Source organism: Muscardinus avellanarius (genome assembly GCF_963383645.1).
Source record: "Muscardinus avellanarius genome assembly, chromosome: 5".
Lineage (NCBI taxonomy): Eukaryota > Metazoa > Chordata > Mammalia > Rodentia > Gliridae > Muscardinus > Muscardinus avellanarius.
In genome coordinates, this window is record NC_137790.1 from 3,360,092 (window position 1) to 3,386,369 (window position 26,278).

The 26,278-nt window shown below is 50.1% G+C and overlaps 1 protein-coding gene across 1 annotated transcript; it reads left to right on the top strand.

The window, feature by feature from the left end:
- Nucleotides 1–465: 465 nt before the first annotated feature.
- Nucleotides 466–17,439, top strand: RSPH1 (radial spoke head component 1; the record flags this gene model as incomplete). The annotated part of the gene is made up of 9 exons (XM_080696061.1): nucleotides 466–519; nucleotides 2,860–2,973; nucleotides 3,074–3,179; nucleotides 8,979–9,069; nucleotides 9,365–9,500; nucleotides 13,402–13,473; nucleotides 15,879–16,038; nucleotides 17,030–17,167; nucleotides 17,387–17,439. The coding sequence occupies 9 exons, from the start codon at nucleotides 466–468 to the stop codon at nucleotides 17,437–17,439; spliced, it is 924 nt and encodes a 307-aa protein (XP_080552187.1).
- Between the last annotated feature and the right edge of the window lie 8,839 nt (nucleotides 17,440–26,278).

Sequence of the window (26,278 nt, forward strand, 5' to 3'; positions counted from 1 at the left end):
ACCCATGCCAAGGTGGCTCCTCGTTGAGCAGTCGTGGAGCAGCAAAGTCAAGGGATTCTGAGGCCAGCGAAGTGGTGAGTCCCACTTAGACCTCAGGTGGCTGAGAGCTAGTCCGGCCCCGCCCCCTCTCTCCTTCGGGCGGCGATTGGTCGAGGCGCTTCCCGTTGCTAGGACGGCACTCGCGGACTGGCCCTGGCTCCTCCCCGCGCCCTTTGCTCCGCCCCCATCCCGCCCCCTCTCTCTTCCCGGGCAGCGATTGGCCGAGGCGCCCTTCCCGTTGCTAGGACAGGACTTGAGGACTGGCCTGGCTCCTCCCCGCTCCTCTCGCCCCTCCCCTTCCCAGCCTGCAGGGAGGCAGGGGCTGCCGCGTCTCCATGGCAACGCGGGACGCAACTGGGAAGGTGGCAGCGGTACTTGCCTTTTGGAGACGCCGCGACCAGCACTGATCCGGGCTAAGTCGAGACCATGTCGGACCTGGGCTCGGAGGAGTTGGAGGAGGAGGGAGAGAACGATATTGGGGTGAGAGTCCCTGGCAGGCGGGTTTGGGGGTCGCGGCGGCGGGCGGGCCCTGAGGCCTTGCTGCGGAGCTGGAGCCGTGGGGACCCAAGGCCCACGCCGCGGCACCCGGCTGCGCTGCGTCCAGGAAGTGGGTGGCGAGAGGTGAAGCGCTGTGACGTCTGCTCTCCACCTACTCCCGCTCTCCCCACCGCCATCCCTCCTCCCACTGAAGACCAGGATTCCCAGGGCTTTGGCATCTCCTCACCCCGGTGCTAACCTCCATCGAGGCAGTGTCCTCGGAAAACCGCGTCATCCGAAGCCCAAGTATTGTCCTCTGTACCTGAGCTTTGGTCCCCAGCAGTAAGATGGGTGGAGGAAGGCGGCTTCCTGACAGGCTCAACAAGTGCCCCAGGGCTCCCGAAGCTGTCACCATGGCGACCCGTACCTCCTTCAGTTTGCTCGCTCCGCACTGGCCCTGGTCGTTGGAATCATTCCCTAGTTGAGGACGATGCTTGAGTCTTTGCTTAACTGGCAACCCACCCGCGCTAGGTTTCTCCTAGAAGAGCACTTGAAAAGCAAGTCTTTTATTCCAGGCAAAGCCAATCTACGATCCCTGGCCAACAAGCTTTCTAGTTTGTCTCCTCGCTGGCCCTCCTGATTTGTGACATTTCTTGCGCATAATTTTGAGCTCATATCACATTTGGAGTCACCTTAAAGGAGTTCTCTCTTTATTCAGCCAGTCCAGCAGCCAGTATTGGGCACGCTAGGAGGCCTCGTGTGTGGAGGACCGGGCCTTTTGTACCTTTTGACTTAAACTAACCCTGAAACAAATCCGTAGGGTCACAAGCTTTCGTCTTCTGTTCTAGGCAAGAATTCCTGGGCTCAACAGTGCTGGAAGTCAAGATTGTAAAGCTACTTGTTTTTGTTTCATGGGTTTTTATTTTTTACTTTTAAAATTTTAAACAAAGGTTCCTGTTTTTGTTAAAGTTTACAACACGATGTAAACTTCCCCTGCTACATCAGGACTGCTTTGTCTGTTTTATTATGCGTGTGCTGCACTCACATATTAAGGGCTATGGAGTGTTTATTTCACGGACAAGAAAAATAAGGAAATTTCAAGCTTGTGCTACGTTTTGCATTTATTTATTTTTGAGATGGGGTCTTGTCCTGTGATGCAGGCTGGCCTTGAACCCCGGGCTTAAGTGATTCTCCTGCCTTTGTCCCAAGTGGCTGGGGCTACAGGCACAAAATACTTTAATTTATTTATTAATTTGGTGCTCAGGATCAAACCCAGGGCCTCCCATATACTAGGCAAACACTCCACCACTGCCCAATGCCCCAGCCCAATTTACTCTCATGATAGATACATAATTGTTTCCAGATTGGGCTTTGAATGTTTGAACCTTAAGTATTTTGATAGGGAGTTTGAAAATAAGCTAAGCTGAGTCAGTAGACATTAGGTCAAGTCCCCTGTTCTGCCAGAACCTTCCATCTCTCTCCCTCCCAAGGGAACATACTTCAAGGCAGAGGTCTCCTCAGGCCACAGACACCCCAGGGGTCATCTGAAGGAGGAGTCGCTTCTCCCAAGAACTTTTGCTTTTTTGTTTGTTCTTGGGTTTTGGTACTAGAGATTAAACCAGATGCATTCTACCTCCCAGCTACACCCCAGCCCTTTTTTATTTTTACTTATTTATTTTGTTATTGTACTGGGGATGAAACCCAGGGGCATTCTACCTCTGAGCTACACCTCCAGCCCTATTTTTTCTTCTTTGTTTTGAAACAGGGTCTCACTAAGTTGTGGAGGGCCTCACTAAGTAGCTGAGGCTATCTGTGAACCATGATCCTCCTGTCTCAGCCTCCTGAATGCTGGGATTACAAGAGTGCACCACCACGCCCGGCTCTTTATTTTTTATTTTGAAACAGACTCTAAGTTTCTGAGGCTGGACTCCGACCTCCCATCTTTCTGTCCAGCTTTTCAAGTACTAAGATCACAGGCGAGCGCCATGGCACTCAGCTTTGAGCATTTCCTTTTTCAGTCCTGCATGATTGCAAAGGGTGGACCTGCCCCATCCACATATAAATCAAGCATATTTCCCTAAAGAACACAGCAGGCGGGCATTCTTCACACACAGGGGCTGATTCTGTGAGGGTAACACGGAGCAAGCTCCGATGCTGAAGGGGCTTCCACACTAGCTGTGTGACCCTGGGCTAGTGACCTGGCCAGGCTTGGTTACCCATCCCACCTGCACAGCGGGACAACTGAAGACAGCACCAGAGCTTGGGAGATTCAGTGGTTCATATTTAGAAATTCTGAGCACTCACTGAATGCTAGCTCTAGTTGTATTCATCTATTTTACCCAGGAATACGATGGGGAACGGAATGAGGCGGGTGAACGTCACGGACACGGGAAAGCGAGACTGCCCAACGGGGACACTTACGAAGGCAGCTATGAAAACGGAAAAAGACACGGCCAGGTCGGCACCGGCGGCTCAGGGCTGGTCTGCTCTATTTAAAATTCTATTAGTGAATATGAAATTCAGGAATGATGTGAGTGATGTCATCAATGTATTTCAGGGGATCTACAAATTTAAAAATGGTGCCCGATACATTGGAGAATATGTTAAAAATAAGAAGCATGGTCAAGGTACCTTTATATATCCAGACGGATCCAGATATGAAGGTAAAATGTCACCACAAAGCAGATTTGGGGTTGGGAAGGCTCTTTCTCCTTCCTTCCTTCCTTCCTTCCTTCCTTCCTTCCTTCCTTTCTTTCTTTCTTTCTCTTCTTGCCATCGAACTTGTCTGTGGATACTGAAGTACACAAGAAAGCTTAGCATTCTCCAGATTAGTCAGTCATTTCACAAACATAAATTGGGTTGTGACTTTCACAGGGGTGACACAAGGCAGAAAAGTCTTGTATCCGATTAATTAACTAGCTGACTGATTAGCCTATACCCGGAGACCTGACTAGCAGGGGCCCAGGTGCCTTCCTGAGACCCCAGGGGCCAGGAGCAGATGCAAGCGGTGCTGTGGGTGAGTACAGGTGCAGGCGTTGCTGGCCGTGGCCCTGTCGCCCATGGTACTTGTACTCCCGAGTTGCCTTTGCTGTTTTGCTTTTCTGACCAAGCCCTCTCCTGGTGGACTTGTGGCATCTTTAGACCCTGGTTCCTGCAGGGAGGGTGTGCCTGGGAGGCATTCCACCTTGCAGAACTGGCTCTTCCTGTCGGTGTCCACAACCACCCACCATTCCTTACATGCCGAAGTCACACCACAGAGACACTCAGTTACCTAATCCCAGAAACCTCACTGCTGTTCCTACATACCAGTTGCTGGTATTCTAGTCCCAGACCTCCAGGAGAAAAGGTAGGGGAACTATAAACCCTCAGGAGCTGTGCGTGAAATTCTGTTACCTAGTTTTCATCAGATTTCAAGGAATATCCTCACCTTGGACTGTGATGGTGACAGGTGACTTCCAGAGTGCTTTCACCTGTCGCCTGCAGCATCAAGTGAAGTGGATTGGTCCAGGAGGAGGGCCCAGAGCCCTGCCTGGTTGGTGGGAAGAGCCCAGCAAGTGTCACCAAGGGCCATGTTGTACCTGGCAGGACAGCGTCACTTCTTAGAGAGGGTGACGTGTTCCTAAAGTGGGAACCGTGTTCCTGTGTTAGTGCATTTAGTATTTGTTAAATGCCTGAGATCGTCCTTGTAAAGGAGGAATTCTTTATTTGGCTCATGGGTTTGAGCCTGCAGTCCACAGTCAGTTGGTCACGTTGCCTTTGGGCTGTTGTGAGGCAGAGCATCAGCGGAGAGCTCATGGTGAAACAAACTGCTCGCCTGAAGCTGGTGGGAAGCAGAGAGAGCGGGAGGGGCCAGGGATCCAGTGCCCCAGGCCACGCCCCCAACTACCTGACTTCCTTCCATGAGGCCCCGCCTCTTAAAGGTCCTACCACCTCCCAGTAACACCAGAAGCTGGGGACCGAGCCTTTAACACAGGGGCCTCTGGAGACACTCACCCAAACCATAACAGTTAATGCTCTGTTCCCAGATAAGCCAGAACCAGTAGCAACAGATGGCGAGGATTATAGAAGGGGGATTTGGAGCTGGGTGTGGGTTACACACGCCTGTGATCCCAGTACATGGGAAGCTGAGACAGGAGGATCGCAGGTTTAAGGACAGCCTCGGTAACTTAGTGAGGCTCTCAACAACTTAGTGAAACTCCATTTCAAAAAATAAAAGAAATAAAGTAGGGCTGGGGGTATAGCTCTGAGGTAGAATGCCGCTGGGTTCAGTCCCCATTAACTGCCCGCCCAAAGGAGGGGACTCTCTGATTTTGAGACAGACAAGGTAAGAGGTGTGAGAGATGGGCTCTGCATTGTTCTGAGTGTTGGAAGGCTGCTCCAGCAGAAGCACCATCTGCTTTTTGAATAAACTTAGAATAATCTAGGGCTTAATTTGATTCTTTTCAATTCCTTGTCAGCCCAATCTCATTGTTTTCTCTTTATTTTAGCGTAGACAGAAATACAGTGTCAACAGCACATGCACTATATTTAAAAGATACCCGGAACAAGGCGTTTTAGGAATTTTAATTAATTAATTAATTTTTTTATTTTGGTGGATTCCTGGAAACCCTTCTACTTCTGGGCTACACTCCCAGACCTACTTTTTATATTTTTATTTGGAAACAGGGTCTCCTAAGCCAGCGTGGCTGGCTTTGAACCTGCGCGATCCTCCTGTCTCCGCCTCCCAAGCGCGGGGATGACAAGCGTGCACCACCACCCCTGGCCTTGGAATTTTTAATATAGAGATGAACTAACTCAAAGAAAACTGCTTCTCTGCTCACAGGTCCCTGGACATGGGACGTGTGGGTTTCCACACCAAGCCCTTCTCCAGCTCCGAGGACAACCGGGTCCAAGGGTTCAATTCAGTCCTGGCACTGAGTTAGTGTAGACCCCACAGTCCCACGACGCTGCCTCCACTCAGGTGCCAGCGTTAGATATTAGGACCACAGAGGGTCCACGCTTCTGTCCATCTTAGCTGCTCATCGGAGTTTCCCCCAACCCCTTCCTCATAGTGGGATTTCTTTAATGGCTCACGGAAGTCAGAGAAACACTATGACAGGTTTACTGTAAGGGAGACAGATGAACAGACAGATGAAGAGGTACATAGGGCGAGTGCTGGGAGGATCCAGCTTGATCCACCACTGCTCCTCCCAGTCACTGCTCAGAGAGCTCTCCTCCGACTGCGGCTTAAATAAGCTCCCGTTTCACTGAGGCAGCCACGGAGCTGAGGTGAGAAGCCTCGCCGTGGGCGTCGGCTCAGGAGTCAGTGAGCTTCCAGTCGCACCTGCTAGCGCACGGCGCAGTTAGCAGCAGATTCAGAGCAGTGGATTTTGGTCTCCTGCGAGCAGGATGGGCCAGAATGTTTTCCTGCAGGGCAGTGTGGTCGGCCTTAGGCTCACTCAACGCACAGCTCAGTGCTGGCCCCTAGGCTGCTCGGAGGAGTCCAGCGGGGACCCCAGGGAAGAGCAGGAGCTTGGGGTGCAGGAGAGGGGCTGGGAGGGGTTCCCGGGCGGGAGGTGAGCTGGTAAGAGGTGGGAAGGTGGAGATGCCCGGGATAGTGAGAGACCAGACTGGGCCTCTGGCGGAGGAGGCCGGCTGAGATGTAGGAGGTCGGGAAGGCAGAGGTCCCTAAGTGGGTGCAGCTCTGCCAAGTGGGGCTGATGGGAACGAGGTCTGATCACGAGGTTATGGAGAAACAGAAGAGGCTTGATGCTGCCGGCTGTCGGAAGCTCCCAGAGGCTGGGCGCTGGAGGAGGAGGAGCACCGGGCCGCAGAGCGCTTGTAGAGGAGAGCTGTGCTTGGAATCCTCGTGGCCGGGGCAGCTCAGCTCTGTTGCCTTCTAGCGCACAGGATCTTGCCATCCGTGGACCACTCGCACTGCACATGTGGAGAGGGGAGAACCTAGCCTGGTGTCCCCCCACTTTAAAAATTATGCAGTCTTTATCAGCGTGAAATTTAGTGTCTTTTGCAATTTAATTGGCCTCTTTCATTTAAAAAAATGTATGCCAAATATATAATGCATTTTTCTTGCTGCACTACCCTGGAGACCAGCTCACAGGGCGGTGGTACAGGGAGACTGTGATAATTTGGTCAGCTTCTCATGGGAAGAGGGCGAGCTGGAGCCGGCTCAGAGCAGTTCACATAGGCTGGTCACGTGCTTCTTCTCCAGCTCCATACCTGACGTGACATTGGCCATGGTGGGAATGTTTCCACCACAGGAACTGGCAAATGCTGAGCCGGGCGTGGTGGGCACACTTGTCATCCCAGCATTGGTGGGCACGCTTGGCATCCCAGCATTCGGGAGGCTGAGGCCGAAGGATAGCGGTTCGCGGACAGCCTCAGCTACTTAGTGAGGCCCTCTGCAACTCAGTGAGACCATTTCAGAATAAAGAATAAAAAATAGGGCTGGGGGTGTAGCTCGGAGGTAGGATGCCCCTGGGTTTCACCCAGTACCGCCAAAAAGAAGAAAGAAAGAAAGAAAGAAAGAGAGAGAGAGAAAAGAAAGAGAGAAAATAGAGAAAAGAAAAGAACACAAAAGAAAGAAAGGAAGGAAGAAAGAAAGGAAGGAAGGAAGAAACAAACTGGCAAATGCTCGGATGCAGGCACGAAGCTGTCCCCTGAGATCTGGATGGAGCCTGGAGGTTTCTATGCGTGCCGCACACCATCTTGTCTACTCCAGGTTCAGGAGCCTAGTGTGTATTTTAGTAAATTACCTTAAATTCTCCATTCTACGCCTCCCTTGCTCACCTCGTCCCTGCCATGAAGCACATCCAGGAACCTCAGTTGGGAGCAATCGTGACCACTCTTCATGAATTTGGAGCCTGCTCTTTTCTGAACCACTGTCCACGTCTGGGGTCCTGCGGGGGCCCCGCCGCCGGCCCTCAGCTGATCACACAGTGGCCCTCTGTCCCCGGGCAGAGTGCGAGCTCCTGACCTGTCATCTGTGCCATGCTCTTCCAGCTCACAAAGCGCTCAGGGCTTTGCAGTTGCACCATGGATGTGAGCGATTGAAGAAATATGTGGAAATTCCTTCTGTAGACAGACTTTGCATTTGTCTTTAAACAAATGTGCTTGTGGATAGACTTTATCTACAAAAGAAGTTAATTACTATGTGTTATGAAAGTAGTTATAAAATAACTAATGAGCCGGGCGTGGTGGGCACGCTTGGCATCCCAGCATTGGTGGGCACGCTTGTAATCCCAGCATTCGGGCTGAGGCAGGAGGATCGCAGTTCGAGGACAGCCTCAGCTACTTAGTGAGGTCCTTTGGAACTCAGTGAGATCCTGTTTCAAAATAAAGAATAGAAAAATAGGGCTGGGGGTGTAGCTTGGAGGTACAATGGCCCTGGGTTCCATCCTCAGTACCGCAAAAAAAAAAAATAATAAATAAAGAATAAAAATATAGGGCTGGGGGTGTAGCTCACAGGTAGAATGCCCCGGGTACACACACACACACACACACACACACACGCACACACGCACGCACACACACACATGCACGCACGCACACACACGCACACATGCACGCACGCACACACACACACACAACAACCTACTATGTGTTTTCCTCATGAAAACACATCTCATTGGGTAATTAGCATTTTCTTAGCACATTGTACATTTTTTTAATGTGGAAGTGAGCCCAGCTTTTGTGTAAGCCATAAGCTTGTGTGAGTTTTGGGGTCCTCTTTAAGGAATCCACCCTCAGGCCTCGATCTTGCTGCTGGATCACCAGGCACTTGCATTTCAGCGGGGTGTGGAGCTGAGATGGGGACCGTGGGTGACAAGCCTGGCTTGGGACCTCGCCTGCCCCTGCCTGGCCCATGCAGGCTGCCTGTCGGCAGGCACAGGTGACCATAGCCCACACGTGCACCTCCCCAGACCCGTGCCTGATCAGGGCACCCGACTCAGCATCCTTTAGCCAGTGCTGCAAAATGGCTCGCCACTCCATGCCAGCTGGCACAGGAGAAGGGGGTGGGGCCAGGAGGAAGGAGGCAGCCAACTTAACCAGTGTGGAGCAGTCTCTCCTGTAGAATTCTTTCTTTCTCTCTCTTTCTTTCTTTCTTTCTTTCTTTCTTTCTTTCTCTCTTTCTTTCTTTCTTTCTTCCTTCTCTTTTGGTACTGGGGATTGAGTCCAGGGGGGCAATTGACTTTCAAGCTATATCCTCAGCCCTTTAATATTCTTTGTATTCTGAAATAGGGTCTCACTAAGTTGCCAAGGGTCTCACTAGATTGCTGAGGCTGGCTTCGAACCTGCGACCTTCCTGTCAGCCTCCAAGTACTGTGGTTACAGGTGTGTGTACCACCAGGCCCGGTCACCTGGAGAAGTTGGTGGGCACGTTGCTAGGGGCTCCTGGAGGGCCGCAGAGGGGCCCGTGGCATCACCCTCCTCACCCGGGTCTGCTTCTGTGTGGTCTCTTTCAGGGGAGTGGGTGGATGACCAGCGGCACGGCCACGGCGTCTACTACTACGTCAATAACGACACCTACACCGGGGAGTGGCTGGCTCACCAAAGGTTCGGCTTCTGCTTTCCGGCTTACTCTTTATGGAATAAGAGCAAGACGCTGGGCGTTTTCAGATTGCTCGGGCTGTTAGGAGACAAAAATCTCCACGAGGCCCACTTGCCAGCCGTGCATCTGTTAATGCCCTACGCGTGGCGAAGGGGGCCGAGCGAGAGGCATCCTTTGGACTCAGAATGCCAGGTTGCTTGTGAGCCCCTTAGGTCACGCTTGCTTCCGTTATCTGCGCTGTAAAGTGGGAAGGCTGTTCACGGTGCTGACACCACACGCCCTGTGCCCTTGTCTATCCAGGCACGGGCAAGGGACCTACTTCTACGCCGAGACGGGCAGCAAGTATGTGGGCACCTGGGTGAATGGGCAGCAGGAGGGCGCAGCCGAGCTCATTCACCTGAACCACAGGTACCAGGGCAAGTTTATGAACAAAAACGTAAGTCAGTGGGAAGGGACGGTCGCCAACGGAATGGGCAACAGCCCCCTCCCTAGCTGTGCACTTGTGCTGATAGAAAATAGTGTGAGCCGGGTGTGGTGGCGCACACTTGTAATCCCAGCATTCGGGAGGCTGAGACCGGAGGATCGCGGTTCTCAGACAGCCTCAGCTACTTAGGCCCTCTGCAACTCAGTGAGACCCTGTTTCAAAATAGCTAGGAGGGCCGGGTGTGGTGGTGTACGCTTGTAATTCCTGTGCTTGGGAGGTGGAGACAGGAGGATCACGCAGGTTCGAAGCCAGCCGCGCTGGTTTAAGAGACCCTGTTTCCAAATAAAAAAGTATAAAAATAGGTCTGGGAGTGTAGCCCGGAGGTAGAAGGGTTTCCAGGAACCCCAGTACCACCAAAAAAATAAAAAATAAATAATAATAATAATAAATAGCTGGAGAAAAGAGTGCCAACTCAGGGAAACCTCCAGTCCCCACCAGACGTGGAATGTGCCTCTCTGGTGCCCACGAGGGGAGGTGGCAGTGCCCGTTTCTCTCTGCCTTAGTAGCAGCATGTGTCTCCCTTCCGCGGTGCCCTGGACCTCATTACAACACAAGGGGGCACCTCAGGCCCTCACCCTGGTGTGCCTGCTCCCTGCAATAGAAGAATCACATGTCTCATTTACATCCTGCAGCTCAGCCTGTGAAGGTTTTGTCTCTGTGGCCCCTGGAGGGCGGTGCTGGGCCTGGGGAGGAGGACCCCCGCAGGCCAGCCCATCACCCCGTGGCGGGAGGACTTGAGGCTGCCCAGAGCGCCCGCCTGGGTCCCGCAGCCTTTTCTGCTTGGAGGACGTGGCTTTGCCCCCGCTGTGCAGCACGCTGCGGGATGCTCGAGAATCCTGAACATTCAACCCCAGCCACGGCAGCGTGGACCAGGAGCTCGCTCAAGGGAACGTTTACCCAGCAAACTGGTGGTGCTAGACGTCGATGTAGGGAATGTTTAACTAACTTAAGGAAGTCTCTTCAGACTCTGCAAACACAGTTTCCATTTATATGTAACTCATGCGCTAACTATTAATTTGGAAAAATCAATAAGCTAGACCAGAGTGAAGAGTGAAAGCACAAATGGAGGCAATTCGAGCGCCAGCGCCTGGCCGGCCACCCCTCCTCGTGCCAGGCCTCCCTCCATGGTCCCTCTTTTTTTTTTTTTTGGTGGTACTAGGAATGGAACCCAGGGGCTTTCTACCTCCGGGCTATCCTCCCAGACCTATTTTCTATTTTATTCGGAAACAGGGTCTCACTAAGTAGCTGAGGCTGGCTTGGAACCTGTGCGATCCTCCTGTCTCAGCCTCCCAAGCGCGGGGATTACAAGTGTGCGCCACCACGCCCGGCTACCACGGTCCCTCTTACCGATGGCCACGCGGACTCATGGCTCCGAGAACTGACCTGCACAATAGGATCGCTGTGTATTAGGACAGTGATGTTAGATGCGTCTCGGACTCACCTTTCACCCTTCTGCATGATGATTCAGGACCACTATATAACATTTGTGATATAGATAAAACAGAGGAAAGGCTATGGGTTTGGGCTGAGCTCCGCACTGGCTATACCAGGCCAGACCGGATGGACCGGCTCTGAAGTCCTGACTCACCAGGCCTGGTGTTGATCTGACCTGAGAGCAGGAGCAGATAAGAGGATCCCCACCCAGACCAGTGTTAGCTGTGCGCAAGTCCCCTCCCCTCTAACTTTACAGGGAAGGCAACCCTGAAGCCACCCATCTGCTTCCTCTCTGCTTCTCATTTTATTAGCTCTTCTGGCTATAAAGCCCTGAACACATTCTATTTTATAGATCAAAGTGTTGCCTGATTCTAGAGCCACAAGTAAAGGCCATGAAGGTCTTTTTTAATTATTTACTTTTTGCGGCACTGGGAGTGGAACCCAGGGGCTTTTCTACCTCCGGGCTACACTCCCAGACCTATTTTATACTTTATTTAGAAACAGGGTCTCACTAAGTTACTGAGAGCCTCACTAAGTAGCTGAGGCTGGCTTCGAACTTGTGCGATCCTCTTGTCTCAGCCTCCCAAGCGCGGGGATTACAAGCGTGCCCACCACGCCCGGCTGATCTTGTCTTTTGATGGGAGTATTTTGCAGGTGAGATAAGGCCCCTGGGACGTACAAGTACTGACATTGTACATCACAGCGAGATACCCCCAGCTGTCCTAAAGCCGTGCCGATTTCCCGTCGCGCCCACAGAATGAGTCCCTGTGTCTCGTGGTCTTCCCTTCATTGGGTAGTTATCAGTCTTGAACCCTTTTTTTTTTTCTCCAAGTCTGACAAGGAAAATGTCTCCTGGTACCAGGTATTTCCCACTGACTAGCCAGGTGGAGCGTTTTCCACACTTTTACTGCTGGTTTGAGTTTCTCAAAAAAGTTACCTGTTCATGTCCTGCTGACAAGTTATAAAAACAGTGTGGTCCGGGACAGAGCCGCACAGATGTGTGAGGAGATAAGGAAGTCTGAGGGCAGTCCAAGTCCACAAAATGACCGAGTGCTTGATATGGACATCATTTCAAATGAACAAGAAGTGATGCTCTGGGGTCAGGAAGTGGTTTAGGCAACTGGGTAACATTCGGGAGAACAAAATCAGGCGGTCCCTTAGCATATAGATGGAAGTACTTTCTAGAAGGAATAGAATTTTTTTCTTGTTGCATCTAGGACTCCTCCTCCTCCTCTTCCTTATTATTTTGCATGGTGCTAGAGATTGAACCTGGAGGCATTCTACCTCTGAGCTACACCCCTAGCCCTATCTCAGTTTATAAAAGTTTGAAACAGTCTCACTAAGTTGTGGATGGCCTCACTATAGTAGGTGAGGCTGGCCTCAAACCTGCAATCTTCCTGTTCAGCCTCCCCAAGAACCAGGGATTACAGGTAAAAGCCACCACACCTCGCTATTAAAAAAAAAAAAAAAAGCTCAAGGAGATAGAAATATCAACAACTCAGATTTGATCATTACACAATGCATACACATATGAAATTATCACATGGTAACCCACAAAGATACATAATTAAAATTTTAAAAAATTTAAATATTTTAAAATATTGATTAATTCAAGCTTACTAATAACTTAAAAGATGTGGCTTAAAATGATGAGATTTCCATTTTTTTATATAAAATCTTGTGAAGATAGAAGAAAAACTTTAATGCCCAGGGAAAACAAGGATTTGAGGATATGGGGTTTCCTAAGTTTTATGGAATTAAAAATTACCAAAGCCTCATCCTGGTCAGAATATATATACTTTTTTGTCCAGGAATTTTACTTCTGGAAATTTATCCTAAGGAAACTATCAAGGGTATCCATAAAGGTTTAATCCAGAGAATTTTTACTATAGCTTTCTTTGCCAAAGAAAAATACCAGCATAGCAAATATCAACATTAGTAACCAAATGAAATAGATTACAATTCATAAATGAAATAAAGTACCAGGTTGTCAAACTGGCGCTGTGGAAGAATCTTCATAAACATGGGAAACAGTTCATCTTCCATTTCTAAGTAAAAATAGAGTCAGTGTGTGTAATTATGCTCTGGAGACATGGTCGCAAAGAATGTATCAGATGTTGGTTGCAGTTCTATCTTTGTCTGTGGGTGCAGACTTAGAAAAGTGTTGACATAATGAATATGTTATTTCAATAAAGTAGTAACATGGAGTTGAGGTTTTTAAAAATAAACTAGACAGGACACATGCTTTGCAGTCCCTCTGGCCCTTGGTTTCTGATGGAGTCTGAATCCGGGCCAGACTCCCCCTGCTGGTGTGGCCCGGGGCCGGGTTTACGCCGGCCACCTTTATGAAGCATTTTGTGTTTTCTGCCGGGGGTGGGGTCTTGAGAGTAATGCCTCTGGGGTTTCTCTTTGCTCGCAGCCTGTCGGCCCTGGGAAGTACGTTTTCGACATTGGCTGTGAACAGCATGGGGAATATCGTCTAACAGACGTGGTAAGTTGAAGTGTAGACGCTGTTTTCTCCTCCACAGCCGAGGAGCTGCGCAGTAATATCCATCCTGCGAGGTTACGGTGATTTACCCAAGGGGCTGTGCCAGCCCTGGGACGTCTCCCGTGTTCATTTTCCTTCTTCACTTGCGAGTGTTTGTACGGAACTCATGGCCAGCACTGATCAAATTAGCTTCCTGGTTATGGCAGAAGTCTAGGCCTTGTTTTTGTGAGTTGGGCCAAAGTGATTCTGAGTCAGAGAATTCTGGGCAGTGTTAGGTCCTAGAATTGTGTCACCAGAACTTGTCTGATGATTGTACACCTGTCAGGTGTGTGCCTGTGTCTCTTAAAGCCTGGTTGGTAAATAATTTCCTTTCATTCCTAATGTTTAGTATTAACACGAATACTGAATTTATATTCCCCGTTTAATAGTAAAATTAGCCAGTGACTCTCATCACTGTCAGGGACCCAGAATCATCTGCACGAGTCGAGGGGAGCAGCGTCAGCGCGCCTGTCATAACTAAGGTCTGCGCAGCACCTGCAGGTAAAGGGCAAGTTAGTGAAATTTCCTGACCTGGAGCTAGTTTTGAGTTCTGACTTACTTATTTTCTTGTAATTGTTCTCACTATAAGAAGTTTTCAGTTTTACAATAGAGACTGAGCCCGGCGAAGTATGGCCTGACTCTAGACAACCAGAAAACGGGCCCAAAGGCTTGATTTTGTGGCTGAAATGAGGACTTACCACCTCAGGCACCATCTCTGCGGCCCCGGATGCTCTGGTCTGATGAAGGAGGTTCTGCGAGCCACCTGCATTTGACAAAGCCAGTCAAATGGGATGTTTCCAAGGTTGCCAGGCTACGAGCCCAGGCCCAGGACCGCACCCGCCCGTCCCTCGCCTCACATCAGGACTCCAACACGCCTGCTTTGGGGTGGGACGGAGGAAGTTATGGGTTATTCTGCCTTAACTAAGAAGATGGCCCCTGCATTCAAGTGGTGCAAGCAGGGTTTGTTGGGGTGCCGTGCGGTCAGGGATGTGAGGGAAGCAGGATTGGGCAGAAGCTGAAGTTGAGCTCTCCTGTGGCTCCCTGGGGAGCTTGGAGGCCTGGAAGTTTCTGGAATGGAAGCAAGGACCAGGCTACTGGTGTGTGTTGCCGTGGATGGTGTGAGCCTGGGCCCTGCTGCATCTGGGCCACAGGAGTTAAGAGCATCCACTACCAGCTGTGGACTCCCGGCCACTGGAGAGAAAACCTTCAGATCCTGGGAGAAGCGCTGCTGGTGCTTGGAGGACAGATGCTCCCGGGGCGGCTCTCGGAGTGCAACCCCTGGCAGCAATGCCGGGGTCACTGGCGAACCTCTTAGGAATGCAAGTAGGAGCCCAACTCACACCTACTGAGTCTGAGACTCTGTGACTGGGGCCAGCAATCTCTTTGTGCGTGTGTGTGTACACATATGTACGTGTGTGTGTGTTTATCACGTATATGTCACCACGTATGTGGCAATAAAGTTTTTCACATTTACAGGCGGGATGCTAAGAGCCTTGGAGTTCTGCAGTCGTTACAAAACTGGGAGGTAGACAAATGTCCTCAGCACCAGTGACCTGTGCTGGCTGCCGCCCGAGGCTGGAGCCCCCGGTTATCACAGTGCTCTGCATTTTGTTTTCATTGAACTTTCTCCTCCGTAGACTGGTTTCCACTGGAGCATCCAGGTTCATGCAACTCCACCTCATTCTATGGACCACTTAGGACATTCTTAGGCCTTCTCTTGAACCGATGTTACTCTTACTGTTCACATAAGCACACGTAGAGCTGGAAAATGTGGCTGAGCCGCTGCCAAGGCCACGTGATCTTGGTTGCTCCCCAAGTGTGGGAGAAGCCCAAAGCCTTCGCAGCATCTTTCAGGAAGAGTGGCGCGGCGCCCTGTGGGCTCCCTTCTCCGGTCTTTTTCTTTTTTTCTTTCTTTTTTTTTGTGGTACCGGGGATGGAACCCAGGGGCATTCTACCTCCAAGCTACAGCCCCAGCCCTATTTTTTAGTCTTTATTTTTGAAACAGGGTCTCAGTGAGTTGCAAAGGGCGTCACTAAGTAGCTGAGGCTGGCCACAAACTGTGATCCTCCTGGCTCAGCCTCCCAAATGCTGGGATTACAAGGGTGCGCCACCACGCCCGGCTCTCAGGGTCTGTCTTCAGCCATCAGATTGTGCTGTGGCTAGCTGGAGACTTGCCTTGTGCTGTGGCGAGTTGGCGCCTGGTCTTGTGTTGTGGCGCGTTGGCTATTGGCCTGATCAACACATGGCGTTACAAAGAGGCTCAAACGCACTTCCGAGCCTGTGCCTTTCTCCCTTCACTTTTAATCTTCCAAACCAAGATTACCCAAGTGTTGATGAGTTTCCAATTTTGTTTTTTGCCTTTAAAATAGGAAAGAGGAGAAGAGGAAGAGGAGGAGGAGACGTTAGTGACCATTGTTCCAAAATGGAAAGCTAGCAAGATCACAGAATTGGCTCTGTGGACACCAACCCTTCCCGAGGTGCAGCCCCCTGTTGAGGGGCCCATCCCCGAGGACGCGGGCGGAACCGACGGTACGGAGCACCCTGGGATGTTGAACCTGGGGCATCCTGTCTCAGGCCCGGCTAGATGTAGGCAGGCTCTGTGGGACATGCTTCTGGGTGGTGTGATGTGATGAGCCGGCTGTCGTTAGGGCGAGCGCTGGGGATCAGCCAGTCTCAGGGATGAGAGGGGAGAAAGTGCAGGATCAGCTGGACAGAGGAGACGCCTGCTAGGATGAGACAGGTCCTCAGCCACCAAGGTGTCCCCTCTGTGAGCCAGAGTGCACCTGGGCCAGGGCCTTCCTAAGGAAGGACCCAGGAGCACTTGTCCACACCCATCACAGTGGCCTTCCTGAGGAGTGGTTGATGTGCCACAGAGGTTGAAGGAGGCCACACCAGGCAGCTTCTCTTCCACTGCCAGTGGCTGAAAGCCAACGCAAGCTGAGGAGCTGAGGTTAATACTGTGTGTTGGTTCCTATAACTGGGAAGTTCACGAGACAGCCTCAGACATGGCTGGTTCAGGTCTCCACTCTGGTCCTGAGCTCCCGTGGGCTCCTCCGGCTGCCAGTCTGTTTCCTTGGGTCACTACTGGTCATCGGCATTTCCAGACATCCTGTAGTCGGCTCACAAACTCCAAGAGACACAGGGCTTTCCTCTTAATATGGTTACCAGAGTCCCTAGGAAGTCTTGGGGGGCTGAGGCAGGAGGATTGCAGGATCTACAGCAGCCTTAGCAACTTAGTGAGACCCTCTGTGAAAGTAGAAATAAAAGGGCTGAGTATGAAGCTCAGGGGTAGAACACACCTAGGTTCAATCCCCAGTACCAAAACAAAACAAAACAAAACCCCAAATCCGTAGGAACATATTATCAAGTAACCAGGGAGGGATGCTCCTGGGACAGGCCTGAGTTGCAGGGACCCTGAAGGAAGAGGGAGGCGGTACGGCCCAGCCCAGTGCGCGTGCCCGGCCCTGCGCGCCCTAGACCCGCAGCGACCCCACTCCCCTCGTCCTTTGCTTTCTCTCAGGCGGGGGCGAGTCCGCAGAGGAATCCCAGGCTCTTGCCGAAGGTTTCGAGGGCGACATGGACATGATGAGGCCGGGGGAGGAAGACACAGATGCCTTCAGGGAAGAGGCCCGGGATTACAGCTATGACCTGGACCAAGGTGAGGACCCCAGACCCTGCGGGAGCGCGGGCTCCTCCTCCCGCTCGCCATCCTTGGGCCAGGCTCACGGAGCCGGTTTGCCGGGAAGGCCGCTGTGAGTGCCAGGGAGTCTGCCTCTGGGAGGCTGTTCCTGCTGGGTTTCCCCGGCCCGTGGTTCTCAAAGCAGGGCTTGATTTTATCACTTGATTTTCACCAAATACGTTTTCCCTTTTTTCCCAGGAAATGTGAACTTTGAAGAAGAAGAAGGTAGACAAGCAGACCTCCAGGACTAAGATGCCCCAGGTGGGGAGAGTCCGGGTCGCAGGCACTTGCCTCTGTGGCCGGGTGGTTAATGCCAGCCAGTTACTGACCTTTCTGACCTCGGTGCTTGTTAAGCTGGTTTGCAGTTGTAAATAAATCTCTTTATTATTTTTTGTCCCGAAGTAGCTTCCGCAGACTTCTTTGAACTCTTCCCTCCAGCTTGTTGGCACAGTGCATGAACCGCGCCCCTGGCATTTGAACTTCACTGATGAATTGCTGAGTCCCAGCTTGACTGCGTCACCACCTGGCTGTTCCCATTTCCTTGTATCTCCTTGGGGTCTCCCTATCCCCCAGACCCAGTGATGCTGAAACTAGTCCAGTAAATAACCTACGAGTATTTAAGTGGAAAGAAGAGTGGCATGTTTCTTGGCTGAAACCAAAAGGTAGAAATGTTGGAGTTCAGTGAGGCAGCATGTTGAAAGCTAAGACAGGCTCGGAGCCAGGCGCCCTCCACACGGTTAGGCACACTGAACGCAAGGGGAAGAGCTTGCAGGACATTACAAGTGCGGTTCTAGCAAATGCAAGAATGACCAGCAGAGAAACTGCCTGATCGGTGAGAGCGAGAGAGTTCTAGTGGTGTGGGTAGAAGACCAAGGGAGCCATGATACTCCTGTTGCAGGAATTCTCTGGAAAGATCTACCCAGTGCCAGTTAGGGTGCAAAAGAGGAAGTTTATTACACTGGCGGGTCAAAGTTTGGATAGCTCCTGAAACACTTCGGCCCCGAGTCCCATGTCCCACGTGAGGTCTCACTTTATAGACAAATGCAGAAGCAGGCAGGAGGGCTGACAGGGGTTGAAACGTGACAGGTAGTGATTGCAGGGTCACTGAGGAAGCTGGTTATGGGAGGGCAAGAGGGGCAAATTCCCGAGTAGGCTACTGACCTACCCGGTGTCCTCTTCTACAGGTGGTTGCCTGGACACATGGCCCTCTACAGGCGGCTTATCTCTAGTCACATTCTTTTGCAAGGGCTAGTGGAGGGGTAAATCTTGGCCTTCCATTTTAGTAACTTTTTAACAACCTACCACACTTTCTGGAGGCGAAGACTATTCTGGAGCCAGGCAACAGCTCTCTCTAGTTCTAAGAAGGCTCAAAGAGGCAAGGAAGCTGCAGGGGAGAAGTCTGAAACCAGCAGAAGGTTGCTTCTGAAGCCCCAGGAAAGAAGCCATCTCTGTAAGGGACAGTGTGTGTGATGCAGAGCCAGCAAATACCGCAGGTGACGCAGTCGGTGGAGGCAGCCGTACTGAAAGGCGGGTTGTCAGGGTAGACCAGATGGCCTTGTGTGGGAAGACAGTGCCACCTATGACTTTGATGGCCAGAGATAAGTCAGTGCCTAGCTTCTAAGCCGCAAAGGACAGGCTGGCTGGCTTGTGAAGGGCCGATGTAGCCGGTGACTTGGGAGTTGCAGCCAGAGCTCATTTGATGATCTGCAAGTCCTAGATCCCTCAGGATTATACTAACCCACCCCCTTACCTCCTGCTCCTGCTCTGTGAATGGAACCGCCAAGCCTGGAGAATGCACATCTGCTTACAGCAAGGTTACTGGACATTTTTAAACCCCCTGTTGAGACCCACTGCTCAGAAAAAAAAAATGCTTTCAAAATATTACTGCTCACTGCACCTAGTTACCCAGGAACTCTGATGGAGAGGCACAGAGAGATCAAATTATTCTCCTGCCTGCCTACACAACATCCTTTCTGCAGCCCAAGGGCCAAGCGTTGTCTCAACTTCCCAATTTTGTTATATAAGAAATCCATCTTGTAAGGCTATAGCAGCAGTGACAGTGGGCCCCTGTCACAGCAGGGACAGTGGTCCTCTGATGGATCTGGGTAAAGGACAGTGAAACCTCCCCGAAAGAGCTCATGCCAGATGCCACTAAGAACATTCACGACTCTTGGGAGGAGGTCAAGGTACCAACAGTAGCAGGAGTTTGGGCCAAGTTGATGACTTCTATCTCTTTGTGGATGGCTTTGAGGGGCAGGACTTCCATGGAGAAGGAGCTGCAGGTGTGGAGGAAATAGCAAGACTAGACTCAGAAGTGGAGCCTGAAGCTGCGGCTGGATCGCAGCAATCTCATGATGCATCTTCAACAGATGAGCTAGTACCCCCTGGATGGCCAAAGAAAGGGGTCCTCGAGGTGGACCTGCTCCTGGGAGGACACTGTGACACTGTTGAAAAGACGACAAAGGAACGAGATACTGCACAAGCTTAGTCGATAGGGCAGAGGCAGGCTTAAGAGAACCAACTTTGATCTTGAAAGATGTTCTACTGTGGGTATAACGCTGCCAAACAGCTTCACACGTGAGAGAAGCCTTTGTGAGGAGTCAAGAGATGCAGCAGACCGCTCAGGTTTCTTACGACATTTTCACAGCCCCGCCGTCGGCACCGAGGCGGACGCTCCACCAGCAGGTTCTGACTCCCTGCAGGCTCAGATGATTGTCAGCATGGGGTGTGTGTGTGTGTGTGTGTGTGTGTGTACATAATATGGCCACACAGTCAATTAACTGCACTAGTGTAAACATAACTTTTACACCCGCTGGGAAGCACATAAAACAACCACATGGCATGACGTGCTTTATTGCAGTATTCTTTTATCTTGTGGTCTGGAACTGAACCCGGGACGGCACGGAGGTATGCTCGTGTATCTGGTTGATCTTCCGTGAGCGGCCAACCCCTGGTGATGGCCGGGCCTGATATCCTTGGGGCCACGATTCAGCTCACGGCAGTCAGATTTGAGAAATGGAGGTTTCTGAACCTCATCATCCCTTCTGCTTTTATAGGCTGTGAACTGTGGGTTTATGTGGCTCCCATGAAATTCAGTTCCTCCTTGAAAGATATTCTTTCCCATAAGTCACTAGTTTCATAGTGAGGGGCTAGGGATGGTGGAGATGGTCAGCGTGCCCTGGGTGCTCTGTTCTGGGCGGTCATCATGGACTTGGGCCTCCACTGGCTCAATTCGGCCTCCAGAAGCACGGTTCTGTCTTGCGCTCGGATGGATTCAGCTGTGTCTGTGGTGGCTTCTTCAATCAGCTTCTGTCCTGCCACAAGCACATTCATCCTGTAAAACTATATTACATTTTTTAGTGTTTTTATGTCTGGTAACTTATTTTATTTACATAATTTTTGACTTATAGAAAAGTTTCAAGAATAGTAAAAGAAGCTGTTATATGATTCTTACCCAGAAAGCAGTTACATGTTTTGTGACCCGTTTATTTTATGATTCTGAGAGGGAGAGAAGATACTGTATGTGTGTGTATATATACATGTGTGTGTGTGTACACACATTATACATATGCTATTTTTTGCAACCGTTTGGGTGTAAAATAATGCTTAAGTATTTTACAGTCTATTTTATGAAAATACAAATATTCTCTTACATAACCATAGTATCATGATCAGAAGTCAGCTATTTTACATTAGTATAATTTGACAGATGTCCCTAACCCACACTAACCCACACTGCATATTCAAATTGCACTAATGGTCCCCATCACGTTCTTTTAAGCTAAGATGAACGGCCCCGGGCATTTATTCTTGTGCTTAGTAGATATCTGCACCTCACCCTTTGTGAATCGTCCACACATTGCTCTGCCTTTTCTTCTTGAGTTGAAAAGTTCTCCCCACACCCGGCCCTTCATTGGCTCAGAGTCTCTTCCTACTGAGGCCTGTTTGTTTTCTGTCCTGGGCCTGGAGGAGAAGAGGGTTGACATTTTGATGAATGTAATTTGGGGGAGTCCAGCCACGGACTCGAAGGCCCTTTCCTCCTCTGGCTGTCTCTCTGGCTTCTCCGTTCCCTTCCCAGCTGTGGGGTGGCCTCTGTGCATGGGCGGCGAGGTGGATCTTAACTCTTGTGAATGGTGTAGCAGGAAACAGGCATGCAGGCACTGCTTCTGTACATTGCCCACTTCATTTTCGTTGGATAGATACCTGGCAGTTGTGTAGTGGCATCATATGGTGGTTCTGTTTTTAATTTTTTGAGGAACCTCAGTAGTGTTTTGGATAGTGGCTATGTTAACTCACTGTTTTTCTTTATGCCACTTAGCATGGTTTGCAATTCATTCATTCACTCATTCACTCATTCAGTATTTCCTGTAGGTGAACTATGTGCCAGGCTCTGTGCTTGGGGCTGGGGTTAGAGCAACGGTGCCTTCTAAGTTTATTACTTGAACCCTGTGTTAAGGTTGGCTCTGAAGTGTGGCAGTCAGACAGCATTGGACATATCGCCCATGAACTGACTCCTCAAACACTGTTTCTTCACTATTAGGGACTTAATAGTCCTTCTGGTTTAGTGCTAGCAGCTTTCTGTCCTGAACATCACTTTATTTATTTATTTACATATTTATTTATTTTAATTTTTAATTTTTGCAGGACTGGGGATTGAACCTAGGAGCATGCTATGTCTGAGCTACACCCCCAGCCCATTTTTTATTCTTTATTTTGAAACAGGATCTCACTAAGTTTCAGAGGGCCTCACTAAGTAGCTGAGGCTGGCTGCAAACCTGCGATAACTCCTGTCTCAACCTCCCAAGTACTAGGATTACAAGCGTGAGCCACCACACCTGGCTATTTATTTACTCATTAATTTTTGCAACACTGGGGATCCAGCCCAGGGCCCTGCCCCTGCCAGGTGAGTGCTTTACGCAGCCCCCCACGTCCACACTTTCCCCCCATTGGTGCACTGTAAGCATACATCTTGACGCAGTTCAGGATGATGGAGGTATACACGCACGAAGCATTCGGTGCGCCTCCCCCAGTTCCCACCCCACTCCCTCTCCATCCCCACCTTCCTGTGCTCAGCACGGTGATTGGCTCTGATAAGTTTGTGTGTGTACATCACACCCATTGAGGTGTTTCCCTCCTCGTCTTCCTCCCCTTCTGTTTCCCTCAGTCAGGTCCCCTCCTTCACTGCACTAAGCTTCTCCTTTGTCTGGAGTCCCTTGTGTCCCAATTTCTCTCTAGCGTCTGCGTATGAGGGAGAGCACCTGACCCTTTATTTTTTGTGAATGACTAATCTCACTTAGCATAATATTTGCCAGTTCCATCCATTTTCCTGCAAATGATATGTCCACACTTTTTTTTATTTTGGCAGTACTGGGGAACCCAGGGGCATTCTACTTCCGAGCTACACCCCCAGCCCTATTTCTTATTCTTTATTTTGAAACAGGGTCTCACTGAGTTGCAAAGGGCCTCGCTAAGTAGCTGAGGCTGTCCAAGAACCATGATCCTCCTTTCTCAGCCTCCCGAATGCTGGGATTACAAGTGTGCGCCACCACACCCAGCTGTGTCCAATCTTTCTGATTGCTAAATTTTCTGCATTACAATATAGTGGATGACAAGCCAGACATTTTAAATCTTGCAAAAGCTATAGGATTTCATGGGACTAGATAAAGTTATTTTGGAGAACTGCTAAGACTGTACACAAAGCTATTGTGTTTGACTGTTGACAAAGGAGGTGCTGGAAAATGAAGTGTAAATAACAACAGGGCAGAAAGTCAACAAATGAGTCACACCAAGACTTTTAAAAGCAGAAGAATATGAACAAGAGGATGGCGGAGAGCTCTTGGGAAAATTCAAGCAATAAGTATTTTTGTAGCAATGATCCCTCGATGGGCACACCACACAGGCCAAAGGTGAAGCCAAAGACGGTGTGCTGTGCCCCCAGAAAACCTTGTCAGAAACGTGGCAAAAACTCCCCACCTCAACCGACATGGCCTGGATCTTTCTTCATCCTGGGAATCAAAGTATAGCTGCAGTTTGCATAACTTACCTTTGTTAACTAAAAGGTAAAACTAACCTTTGCTCATAATTTTTTGTTTTTGTTATACTTTGAATCTTGCGTTTTAACTGGATCTACTTTGTGTGACTACTATTTATCTTCTGCTAAGTACTTTCCAACATAGTAATTTTTACGATCACCTCTGTAGTGACTGTCCCCACACTGCCATGGCTCTAGCAGGAAACAGAGACTACTCAAAAGAGGAGAGCCCAGGGCTTTGAGGATGGAACTCTGAGAAAAGGCCTGTCCTGATCCAGAAGCTTCCAGGACTCTGGTTTCTTCTTAACAGATTGGAGTTTTTCTCACCTGAATGCCAGAGCACTTGGTAGGCACCTGTTTCACATCCAGGAACCTTGTGAACAAGAAACGTTTGCTACGAACTACTGTGGGCCAACATACTCTGTTATCACCTACCCTTTGCTTCTTGAAGTGTCTAGACACAGCTGCTCCCCCGTCCCCCATGGTTGAGGCCTACCACACTCTGAGACCTGTTTTTCCTGGAGAGGGGAGGTTCTTGACTCCAGCCCCTACAGGAGGCCCACCAGCACGTCTTATTCTCCTCCCCACCCTATCAGGGAGAGGAGATTGGGGGCAGCTGAGTTCTGTGCAAATAACAGCTCCATAATACATTTCTATTTCCCAGGGGCTTGGCACCCCGCCCTCTGCAGAATGCCAAGGTTCCAAGCCTTTTGACCTTATTAACACGGAACCACTCCTGCTCAGGCTTCAGTTTGCCAACCCAGAAGATTATTCACCCCGCGCTGTCAGGAGCCGGGCTTTGAGCACCTGGTAGTTCCCGCATCCCAGGTGAGCATGCCCACGTCAAGGCGTCAGCTCACCTGCTCAGCTCCATCTCTTAACAGGATGCTCGGAGCTGGCCCTGCTCTCTGCTTAATCACTGATCAGCACAGCGACACCGTAGCCGAGAGGACGGTGTGTGCCTGGCCCACCACCTGCTCATCCTCTGTTGTCAGGTAGGGCCAGCCATGCTCCTGAACGCAGATTCAGAGATGACTTCTGCCTCCTTCCAACCAGTTGGGGTCGGGGTGGGTAATCCAGAGCCCTAGAGGGAAGTCAAGCAAAAAGGGAAAAAGTGGTTTGCTCAGGGTCTCCCTGGGAGTCCTGTTTCTGTTGCAAATATGGGAACGCTGGCAAGTGACAGTCTCCACACCAGCACAGCTTTTCCACACTCTGCTACTTGCGGGGATTACAGGTTTGCCTCCTGCAGCTGAATTTCTTAGTGAGCTCCTGGGCAAGTGCCCCAAACACTCAGGATCTGCTTTCAAGGGCCGGGGTGGGAGAGTGTGGGAGGCTGCAGGAGGGACACCGCGCGCGGCTTTGCTCTGCAGGCACGGTGGGATTTTTTGTGCAGTGAAGATGAGAACTACAAATCAATATTTTTGAGTGGTGAAGATTCAACTATTTATGAAGTTGTAGGAAGGAGAAATATAAACATGCCTACAGCCAACGTATATGTACCCACACAGTTGGCTTTCTATAAGCATCGGCTCCACACGTGTGGATTCAGCCATGTGCAGATGGAAGATATTTTGGGGGGAAATTGCATCTTTTCTGAAGAGGTATAGGCTCTTTTCTTGTCGTTATTCAGAAACAATACAGTATAATAACTATCCACATGACACTGTACTGAGTAATGTAAGCCACCAGAGGTGATTTCAAGTATAAGGGACGTTGTGGGTAGGTTATATGCAAATATCGCACTATTTTCCATAAGGGACTTGGGCATCTGCAGATTTTGGTATCTGGAATGATCTCCTGCAGATACCAGGGGACGACTGTCTATAATTAAAGCCACAGGGTCATTTTCCTGTTCAGTGTGTGTCTTGCCTTTGAGCAAACCTGATATGAATCCCTGATCGCCAATGGCAGAGGGCCATCTTTGTGTCGGATTTGCAGGGAAGTTTCTGTACAGAGCCAGGTTCCTTTAGAGAAGGGGCTCTCGGATTTGAGCTGCAGCAGAATGACCAAGAGAGCTTGTTAAAGCACAGAGGGCCAGACCCACACCAGAGGTTCAGCAAGTCCAGGGTGAGGGCCAAGATTGTGCAGATGCTACTGCCGGGGGGATGCATGGAGACCACTGGCTTCCGCGGCTCAGGGAGGACAAGACCACAGCTGAGAAGGCCCAGGTGCTAACTGTGCAGTATCAGTGGGCCAGCAGTGTTTTCTGCACATTATATGATTTGGTCATTGTGAATCTCAGAAGTGGCACTGAGGACTGCTTGAGAAAATGCGGGTAATATGCACGTAACGGCTCCACATAGGAAACCGTATGTGGTGGTTACCAGTGCTGTGATTAAACCCACTCCGATTCATCTTACATGCTAGCAACCCAAAACACATCGTCAGAATAAAATGGATTTATCTGAAAACAATTTTCTACAATTTAGATTTTTAAGAGCATGTAAAACAGATTACGCAAAACTTCTGGATTTTATTGCCTTTTGTAAGAGTAGTATAAATGTTGTTCATAAATGCCACAAAGTTATGAACTTTGACAAATCATACGATCTATTAGCATCATAAAGTGTGTTCTAACTGGGCTACATTAGTTTTATCACCACACTAAAAACAATGACTGAAAATATTATAGGCAGTTATACTCAGGGGGTTCTTTTATTTGCTTTTTATATGACCACAATTGCAGAACAAGGGCTATGATCTAAATATTTTGTTTGGAGTTGGGCTTTGGGCAGGGGCTGTGGGTAGAACAAGCAAGACTTGGTTCACTCACATCGAACCCCTATAGCATCATGACTCAGCATCTGCACACGTCAATAACAATAAGGCACACAGCAAGGAGGTGTGGCAGAGGGGCTGGAGCAAGGGGGCTGGTGCCAGTGCTTATGGAAGGTGGGCTGAGGATGCGGCAACCTGCCTGGCGTTCGCGGGGTTACAACTCTGACGTCTGGTGTTGCTGTGGCGTCTGGCTCCTGCTGGTGCTTCAAATAGACGAGAAGCAGAGAACGTCAGTCAATACTGGAGCCATCATACAGGTGCATGCAAAGGCTCCGTAAGTG